At 53.0% G+C, this 9548-nt stretch overlaps 2 protein-coding genes across 2 annotated transcripts; both read left to right on the top strand.

Annotated features, from left to right (window-relative positions):
- The first annotated feature begins 208 nt into the window (after window positions 1-208).
- Window positions 209-3400, top strand: Klf1 (KLF transcription factor 1). The gene is made up of 3 exons (XM_052166262.1): window positions 209-379; window positions 952-1765; window positions 2864-3400. The coding sequence occupies exons 1-3, from the start codon at window positions 239-241 to the stop codon at window positions 3037-3039; spliced, it is 1131 nt and encodes a 376-aa protein (XP_052022222.1). The 5' UTR covers window positions 209-238; the 3' UTR covers window positions 3040-3400.
- A 3284-nt stretch (window positions 3401-6684) lies between these two features.
- On the top strand, window positions 6685-9492 carry Dnase2 (deoxyribonuclease 2, lysosomal). Its single transcript, XM_052166408.1, has 6 exons — window positions 6685-6914; window positions 7048-7228; window positions 7321-7399; window positions 7601-7765; window positions 8034-8231; window positions 8924-9492. Exons 1-6 carry the CDS (start codon window positions 6820-6822, stop codon window positions 9268-9270), a joined length of 1065 nt encoding a protein of 354 aa, XP_052022368.1. The 5' UTR covers window positions 6685-6819; the 3' UTR covers window positions 9271-9492.
- Window positions 9493-9548: the final 56 nt, after the last annotated feature.

The following is a 9548-nucleotide window of genomic DNA, read 5'->3' as shown; positions in this document are numbered from 1 at the left end:
AGTCCAGGACAACCAGGGCTGTTACACAGAGAAACCCTGTTTCGAAAAACCTTTAAAAAAGAAAAGAGAGAGAGAGAGAGACAGAGAGAGAGACAGAAAGAGAGAGAGAGACATCACACACATATCATACACACCCCTCCTTTGCCTTTTTGCCTTGCCTGGGTCTTATCAGGGAAGACAGCCAATCAGATGTGGGTAGACAGCAGCCCTCCAAGAAACCTTCCTAGCCTCATAGCCCATGAGGCAGAAGAGAGAGAGGAGGCCTGAGGCCCAGGGTGGACACCAGCCAGCCATGGCCTCCGCTGAGACTGTCTTACCCTCCATCAGTACACTCACCACCCTGGGACAGTTCCTGGACACCCAGGAGGACTTCCTCAAGGTGGGGCCAGTGGGGGGACAGGTGGTTTTGCTGAGACCTTGGGCATAGTGCTTGGGGGTGGGGCTTCTATCTTTAGTATCCTCTGCTCAGTTTTTTGGGGGGTGGGGATCCTCTGGGCCTGGCTTGGGGGAGGTGTTCTAGGGTCTGAGATCAAAGTGAGGCCTGTTTCTCGAATAGGAAGCGGAATTCTGAGCTCTCTATCTTAAGAGGCTAAGTGCAGAGAGACAAAGGCGCAGATAAAGGTGTCCCGGGATTTCCAGACTCTGAGCTTTTATATTTATTGTTGGGCTATGTGTAGACAGCGAAAGACTGGGGAAATGGAGTCAAAGCTGTCCCCTTTGACTCAGAACTCTCTCTCCCATCCCGAATGCTGTTCTTGGTAAGTGTCTTATCTGTCTCGAGCAGGACCTGACAGAGTTGTCTGGAGCTGAGAAGGGGGTTAGGGGAAAGTGTGGGTAAATGATAGGCACACAAACCCTCGACCAGCCTGCCCCAACGATGTTTCCAGTCGGGGTTGCTTCAGGGCCAGGTACCCAGTGCCTACCAATCAAGCAGTACGCTCCCTCCCGCAGTGGTGGCGGTCTGAAGAGACTCAGGATTTGGGTCCGGGGCCCCCGAATCCCACGGGGCCGTCCCTTCACGTGAGTCTGAAATCGGAGGACCTTCCCGGAGAGGACGATGAGAGGGACGTGACCTGTGCGTGGGACACGGATCTTTTCCTTACAAACTTCCCAGGTCCTGAGCCTCCCAGCACTCCCCGGACCTGTGCCCTGGCTCCCAGCGGGGGCTCAGTGGCACAGTTTGCGCCGCCCGAGTCTCTGGGCGCCTATGCGGGTGGCCCAGGGTTGGTGACCGGGCCTTTGGGCTCCGAGGAGCACACAGGCTGGGTGCACCCGACTCCGAGACCCCCAGCCCCTGAACCCTTCGTGGCCCCTGTCCCGGCCCCGGGACTCGCTCCCAAGGCGCAGTCCGCATTCTCCGAGTCGCGAGCGGGTTCGGCAGGGGGCTTCTTCCCGCGAGCGGGGCTTGCGGTGCCCGCAGCTCCGGGCGCCCCCTACGGGCTGTTGTCGGGATACCCCGCGCTGTACCCCGCGCCACAGTACCAAGGCCATTTCCAGCTCTTTCGCGGGCTCGCGGCGCCTTCTGCTGGCCCCACTGCACCCCCTTCCTTCCTGAATTGTCTGGGACCTGGTGCGGTGGGCACAGAACTCGGGGCCACTGCGATCGCCGGAGACGCAGGCTTGTCCCCGGCAGCTGCGCCGCCCAAACGCAGTCGGCGAACGTTGCCACAAAGGAGGCAGGCGGCACACACCTGCGGGCACGAAGGCTGCGGGAAGAGCTACACCAAGAGCTCGCACCTGAAGGCGCACCTACGCACGCACACGGGTAAGGGTGGGGCCGGGCAGGCGGGGGCGGGCTCGGGAGCCGGAAGCGGAGGGAAAGGAGGGGCCGGAGGGTGGCCAGAGGCGTGGGCAAAGGCAGCCCCAACACCTAGGGTCGTGAAGACCGCACCTGAGACCCTGGGTCATGTCTAGAAGGGGAGATTCCAGACCCAAATGGGCGAATCCCAGCACTCAGGAGCAGAAGCAGGTGGATATCAGTGTCTTCGAGGCCATTTGGGCGATTATAGCGAGTTTCAGCAGCCTGAGCTACTTAGTGAGATCCTGTCTCATGAATAGGTGTAGACAGAGGGCCTGGGGAACATTTTGAGGGCTTGAGTGTTAGAAGCAGATGTGTAAGGCCTGGGTTAGAAGTGGGGGAAGAGTAGAAAACAGAATGAAGGGCATGAGGGGAGGGGAGGAACTAGAGAGGTGAACCCCGGAGGGTACAAGTTTGGAATGCCAGAGCTCAGGATATAAACTACTATTCACATGCATGCTCTCGCTGGAACCGTCTGGGATCCGGAGGTTGACACACTCAAGTAGAATTAGTTTCAGGGGCAACTGATGGAGGTCCCAGAGATAAGGCAGGCCACAAGAAAAGAAGGAAATGCTGGGAGACAGGGTCTAGAAAGAGAAATGGGGTCGTCCCAGGACTGGAAGACAGTTGTGGGCCTCCCAAGCATGGCGGGACATGCACCAGGCATACAATGGGAAGAGAGGGAATCATTAGACCCAAGACAGGGCCTTGGATACTAGGGTGGATTTCCGGGCTTGGACCAAGTTCAGGAACAAGACTGTATATCATCATCGGGAGGCCCTGCCAAAGCAAAAAATAGCTGGAATGCTGAGAACAAAGAACGATGCAGCCACATAAGGTCTCGGGCAGGGAACTAGAACATAGGAAGTGGGGGAGGAGACCAGAAATGAGAAAACTGCAGGATTGCAGCTATAGATACAGAAAAGGATCACAGAGGGCAGGACTGCATGCTCTCTAAACCGTGCGGGCTAGATATGTCGCCCGAGGCTTGGCTCTCCCTCATCAAGTGTGTAAACTGGAGCTGGGCTGTTTGGAGGGTATTGCTTACAGCTCCCTGTCCTTCAGGAGAGAAGCCTTATGCCTGCTCCTGGGATGGCTGCGGCTGGAGGTTTGCTCGTTCTGACGAGCTGACGCGCCACTACCGGAAGCACACTGGACACCGGCCCTTCTCCTGCGGCCTCTGCCCACGCGCCTTTTCACGCTCTGACCACCTAGCTCTGCACATGAAGCGTCACCTCTGAGTGATCCTACACGAGGACTGGAGATGAAATAAGAGTGGATCCAAGGACTGTTTCCCAAAGGATGAGCCATTGTTGGACTTACAGTCCTACCCAGATAAAGAACTGACCGGAAGATTACACAAAGGAGCCTTCAACAGAAACCTCACACGTCCTCAGGGAAACACGCGCACGGCCCCACAGACCCAGCAATTCAGACCACCAACTAAATCAACTCAGACGGATCCTTAGACCAGCACAGGAGTGACCCTGAGTCCTGGGGGCGGATGGACTGGGGCGAGATTTCCCAGAATCTAGAAGGGAGCTTCAAGCTATGCCCATCAGATGGGGTTGTCATGGTTACTATAAAAATTTCCCATATAAACCTCGTGTCTGCCTCACTGTAGTACGGAGCTGGAAATTATGAGGAGCATTGAGTCCCACAGCAGGTGATACGCTTACCTGTACACACACCTCCTAAACGTTCAAAATTCATTCACTTCTGATGACACTCCCCCACCCCACCCCAGCAGTCTCCTTCATCAAGATCAGCCTTACAATCCTGTCACCTATTGTCAAGCCAGTGGTGAGATATTCATGACTGATTATTATTTATGCCCTTATCCCTTAGTTTACTAAGACGGGATCTTACTATGTAGACCTGGTCGGCCTGAAACTATGGTGACCAGGCTGGTATCAAACTCAAGGAGATTGTCCAACATCCTGCCTCTGCCTCCTAAGTGCTGATTTTAAAGACATGGGTAACCATGCCCAACCTGTCCACTTCCTCAGCCAGAGTGGGTCATAGTCACAGAGGTAGCTGAGGCCTGTAATCCCAGCTGTTTAGGAGGCTGAGGCAGGAGGATATCAAATTTAACACATGCCTGTAATACAGAACAAACTCAAGGTCATCCTGGGAAATTTAGTCAGTTTCTCCTGTCTCTGTCTCTGTCTGTCTCTGTCTCTGTCTCTGTCTCTCTCTCTCTCTCTCTCTCTCTCTCTCTCTGTGTGTGTGTGTGTGTGTGTGTGTGTTTCTCTGAGAAAGGGTTTCTCTGTATAGCTTCAACTGTCTGGGAACTCACTCTGTAGATCAAGCTGGCACTAAACTCAGAGATCTACTTGCTTCAGCCTCCTGAATATTTTTGTTTGTTTTCTTCATGTCTCAAAAAGTTAGCAACAACAACAGCAAAAACAAGCCATGTGTGGTGGTATATACATTTAATTCCAGCACTTGGAAGGCAGAGCTAGGTGAATCTCTTGAGTTCAAGGTCAGATAGAGCTACATAATCTAGAGACTTTGGCTTTTAAAAGGTAGAAAAAGAGCTGGGCAGTGGTGGTGCACGCCTGTAATCCCAGCACTTGGGAGGCAGAGGCAGGTGGATTTCTGAGTTCGAGGCCAGCCTGGTCTACAGAGTGAGTTCCAGGACAGCCAGGGCTACACAGAGAAACCCTGTCTCTTGAAAAACCAAAAAAAAAAAAAAAAAAAAAAAGAAGGTAGAAAAAAGTTGGGTGGTGGTGTACACTTTTTTTTTTTTGGTGTTTTTTGTTTTGTTTTTGTTTGTTTGTTATTTCGAGACAGGCTGTCCTGGAGCTCACTCTCTAGACCAGGCTGGCCTTGAACTCAGAACCTCTGCCTCCCAAGTGCTGGGATTAAAGGCATGCGCCACCACTGCCAGGCTCCAGTGTACACTTTTAATTCCAACATTCAGGAGACAGAGGTAGACTGATCTCTAAGTCTGAGGCCAGCCTAGTCTACAGACTAGTTCCAGGACTACCAGAATAGTTCCAGATGCCAGGGCTACACAGAAAGACCTTGTCTTTATAAACAACAGCACAAGCATGCTGGTACAGGCCTTTAGTCTCAGTATTCGGCAGGCAGGTGGATTTCTTCAGCTGGAGGCCAGCCTGGTCTGTGTAGCATTCAAAACCAGCCAGAGCTATGGAGGTTCAGGCCCGTAATTCCAAAATTTGGTAGGTAGAAACAGGAAGATCGGCTGTCAAGGTCCCAGCCACATAGTCAAATCTGTGGTAGAGTGTGGTAGAGGCAGACGCTGTATTCCCGCCTTCTCACAACCTGAGCGACGACTCCTTGGCCAGCTTCATGAGTGGGGCGAGAAAATGTGCGGACTGGACAGGGAGAGGGGGCAGCACTGTGATTAAGTTAGCAAGAGTGACCCAGCTGGGTGGCAATCCCAGCACCTGTGATGCTGAGACAGGAGGATGGTGAGTTATAAGTTAGCCTAGCACCACAGAGTGAGAGCTTACCAAAAAACAAAACGATGAGGGCAGGGGTGGTGGTGGCTGGAAAGATGGTTCAGTGGTTATAGCCCCTACTGCTCATGCAGAGGCCCTGAGTTCAGGTCCCAGCACCCACATCGTGCTTATAACTACCTGTAACTCGAACTCCCGGGAGCTAACACTTAGGGGTATCTGCATGGCCAGTACCTGATACACACAAACTCGCAAAGGCATGCACAGAGAAAGTAAAAAACAAAATTAAAAGCTGGAGACTAGCTCATGTTTATAATCCCAGCACTCACCCAGGAGGCTGAGCAAAATTGAGGGTTCCAGGCTACCCTGAGCTCCAGTGAGAGCCTGTCTTAAAAAAGAGAAGGGCCGGTAAGAAGACCCAGCCTGTACAGACCTGCCGCCAAGCTCCGATGCCAAGCTCCGATGCGCTGAGTTCCATCCCCTCCCATATGGTGGAAGGAGAAACTCACACACATTGTCCTGTTCCCCGCGTGCACGCTGTGCCGTGTGTGTGTGTGTGTGTGTGTGTGTGCACTTACACATATGTACAGTGTGCTGGAGCACCTCTGTGATGTGAGCACTTGGGTGGCAAAGGCAGGAAGATGAGGAGTTCAAAGGTCAGCCAGGGTTCAGAGGTCAGAGAAAGATATGGGGAAACTTCACCAGAAAAAAAAAAAAGCCAGGGATAATTACTGCATGCTTTTAAAGATTTATCTACAGTCTTGCTGCATGCTTTTAGAAAACCTTCCAGAGGCAGGGGCAGAGGCAGGGGCAGAGGCAGGCAAATATCTGTGAGTTCCAGGCCAGCCAGGGCTACATAGTGAGATCCTGTCTGAAAAACAAAACTGGGGAAAGGATGGGGTTGGAGAGATGGCTCAGTGGTTAAGAGCACTTCCAGAGGTCCTGAGATCAATTCCCAGCAACCACATCATGATCAATCACAACCGTCTGTAATTGAATCTGATGCCCTCTTTGGGTGTATCTGAAGACAGCTATAGTTTACTTACATACATTAAACAAATACTATTAAAAACAAAACAAACAAACAAGCAAAAACGTGGAAAGGAAAGGATTGGACCTGCCCAGGCACACAAATGCACAAACACACTTGCAGGCAAGACCACCCAAAAGTTTTTTTTAAAAAAAATGTGCCCGAGGTGTGCAGCAGTGGTGTAAAAGAAATAGAAAGACAGATTTGGTCCTGATTCAGAACTTGAATTAAAAAACAAAAAACAAAAAAACCCCAGAGGCTGGAGCGCCTTAGACGTCACGTGACAGCCAATGCCCACGGGAGGGGCGTGTCCATGAGTGAAGCCTATCCGGAGCTGAGTGAGCCAAAAGCCGGAGGACGGGGTGGGGCGGACACTGGAGAGGGCGGGGTCCGCTGCTGGTGGGACAGCTTCCTAGGAAGCCCCGCCTCCGCTCCGGGCCTGGCGGGCTCCGTCTCCACCCTCGCGAAGCCCCGACCCAGGTCTCTGAGGTCTTTAGGGGAAGTGAGTCTGAACCTCGTGACCCGGCTGTCCCGGGTCTTTCAGAGTCCATTGCTGTCGCCTCATGGCAGTACCGCGCTCGCTGCTGCTGGCTGCGCTGCTGTGGGTCCCTGCCGAAGCCCTGAGCTGCTATGGGGACTCCGGGCAGCCTGTGGATTGGTGAGCATGCCGTGGTGGGACTGTCCCCCTGCAGACTGCGTGGGGATCGGCGCGGGCACTGAGATTGAGGCACTTTTCCTAAAACCTCAGATCTCTTCTCTCCCCGCCACCTCCTGGCTTCCCGGACCTCCAGGTTCGTGGTATACAAGCTGCCGGCTCACAGCGGGTCTGGGGATACTCCGTGGAAGGGCCTGACATATAAGTACATGGACCAGAACTCCGAGGGGTGGAGAGACGGTGCAGGCTACATCAACAGCTCGGAGGGAGCCGTGGGCCTCAGCCTACAGCCGTTGTACCGAAGGAACTCCAGCCAGGTGACTTGAGTGCTGTCAGAACCCGGGCAGGGCCACTGTGGGGTCCCACAGGCAAGGGAGGGTAGTTATGTAGCCTCTGTACGTTCTCCTAGCTGGCCTTTCTGCTCTACAACGACCAACCTCCTAAATCCAGCTCAGCTCGGGACTCTTCCAGCCGTGGGCATACGAAGGGTGAGAGGCTTGGACTGGTGGTCGCGGAGCCTCCCTGAATTTCTACCCTAACCAACCTTTGGCCTGCGTGAAGGATGGGGATTTACCCTGTCAAACCTTGGCCTCCGTTTCCCTCTAAGACCCCAGCCATCTGAGACCGTGTATCTGGTAGCAGATGAGCTGGCTTGAGGGGTTTTCTCTGACCTCTTCCTTCTGGCTCAGGTGTCCTGCTCCTGGACCAAGAAGGGGGCTTCTGGCTGATCCACAGTGTGCCTCGCTTCCCAGCCCCCGCGTCCTCTGGCGCGTACAGCTGGCCTCCTAATGCTCAAACCTACGGCCAGACCCTGATCTGTGTGTCCCTCCCCTTCACTCAGTTTCCGAAGATTGGTGAGTAGATTCTCTGAAGTGAGCTAAGTCTCAGCTCCTCCGAGTAAGGAGTCTCACATTTCTTCCTTTTTTTTTTTGGTTTTTTGGATTTGGTTTTTTCGAGACAGGGTTGTTTCTCTGTATAGCCCTGGCTGTCCTGGAACTCATTCTGTAGACCAGGCTGGCCGAGAACTCAGAAATCCGCCTGCCTCTGCCTCCCAGGGTGCTGGGATTACAGGCGTGCGCCAACACCGCCCGACTCACATTTCTTCCTTATCTTGTCTTCCAGGCAAGCAGCTAACCTATACCTATCCCCTAATCTATGACCACAAGCTGGAAGGCATCTTTGCTCAGAAACTACCTGGCCTAGAGGAGGTGATCAGGGGCCACCACGTCCTCCATGAACCCTGGAACAGTAGTGTAATGCTCACTTCCCAAGCTGGGGCCACCTTCCAGAGCTTTGCCAAGTTTGGAAAGTTTGGAGATGGTAAGCTTTGATGCTGAGGAGTTAAGGGAGAACACTTTGTTTGTAGAAGGAGGTCCCTGGTCTTCCCAGGCCTGATTAGAGCCCAGATGTCTTTCGGAGTCATATTACAATAATAACCGTGAGCAGTCAACAGCCAACAGACGGGTTGGGCAGGTGGTACACATATCTGTAACGTCAGCACTGTGGGACTGAGGTGGAGCTTTGAAATCAGCCAACAGACCTTGGTTCAAATGTTGGTTTCTGGATGTGCAGTATAGGGTATGACCTGAGCTTGCTCACATGAGAAACTAGGATATTAACACTTCCCTTAGTGGGTTGTGAAATAATACATAATTGTTTGGTAAGGACTCCCTTTGCAGGGGGAGGAGGGGCAGGCTCTCACTGTGTAGCCCAGCCCCAGCTGGTCTGGAAGTCACAGAGAGCCATCTGCCCCTACTATTTCAGTGCAGACTTTAAAGGCTCAAGCCTCCATGCTCAGCCGATGTTTTTGTATAAGATCTCACCGTACATTCCAGGCTAGACTCCATCTGAGATCCTCTTGTTCCAATTTCTGAGTGTTGGGATTACAGGTATGACCTGAAAATTGACCTGACCTGTTGATAGGGGCTGTTTAGGTTTATGTCATTCCCAAAGTAGACATTGAGCACCTAACAGCGAGCCGCGTTGAGGAATCAACCTTCCTTTTTCTGCAGACCTGTACTCTGGCTGGTTGGCAGAAGCTCTTGGCACCAATCTACAGGTCCAGTTCTGGCCAAATTCTCCAGGCATCCTGGCTTCCAACTGTTCCGGGGCCCATCAAGTTCTGGATGTGACTCAGACAGGATTCCCTGGTCCATCTGGACCGACATTCAGTGCCACAGAGGACCACTCCAAGTGGTGTGTAGCCCCCCGAGGGCCCTGGGCCTGTGTGGGTGACATGAATCGGAATAAGGGAGAAGCCCACCGAGGAGGGGGCACACTGTGCACCCAACTGCCTTCCTTTTGGAAGGCCTTCCAGTCCCTGGTGAAGGCGTGGAAGCCCTGTGGAGAGGGGGGCTGACGGAAAGCCCAGCAGAAAAAAGAACTAAGACTCCGGGTCTAACCTTGGGGCAGGACCAGCCTTTACCTCAGCACTTGGGAGGCACAGGCAGGTGGATCTCTGAGTTCAAGGCCAATCTGGTCTACAGAGAAAGAGTTCCAGGACAGTCAGGGCTACACAGAGAAACACTGTCTCAAAGGGAAAAAAAGAAAAAAGAAAAAGAATAGAAAGAAAAGACTCAGAGACCAGTCTTGACTTGAATTTGTTTGTGCGTCTGTTTGTTGGTGGGTTAAACCCAG

This window comes from Apodemus sylvaticus, chromosome 21, assembly GCF_947179515.1.
Source record: "Apodemus sylvaticus chromosome 21, mApoSyl1.1, whole genome shotgun sequence".
Lineage (NCBI taxonomy): Eukaryota > Metazoa > Chordata > Mammalia > Rodentia > Muridae > Apodemus > Apodemus sylvaticus.
This window is presented reverse-complemented; position numbering and strand designations above follow the sequence as displayed.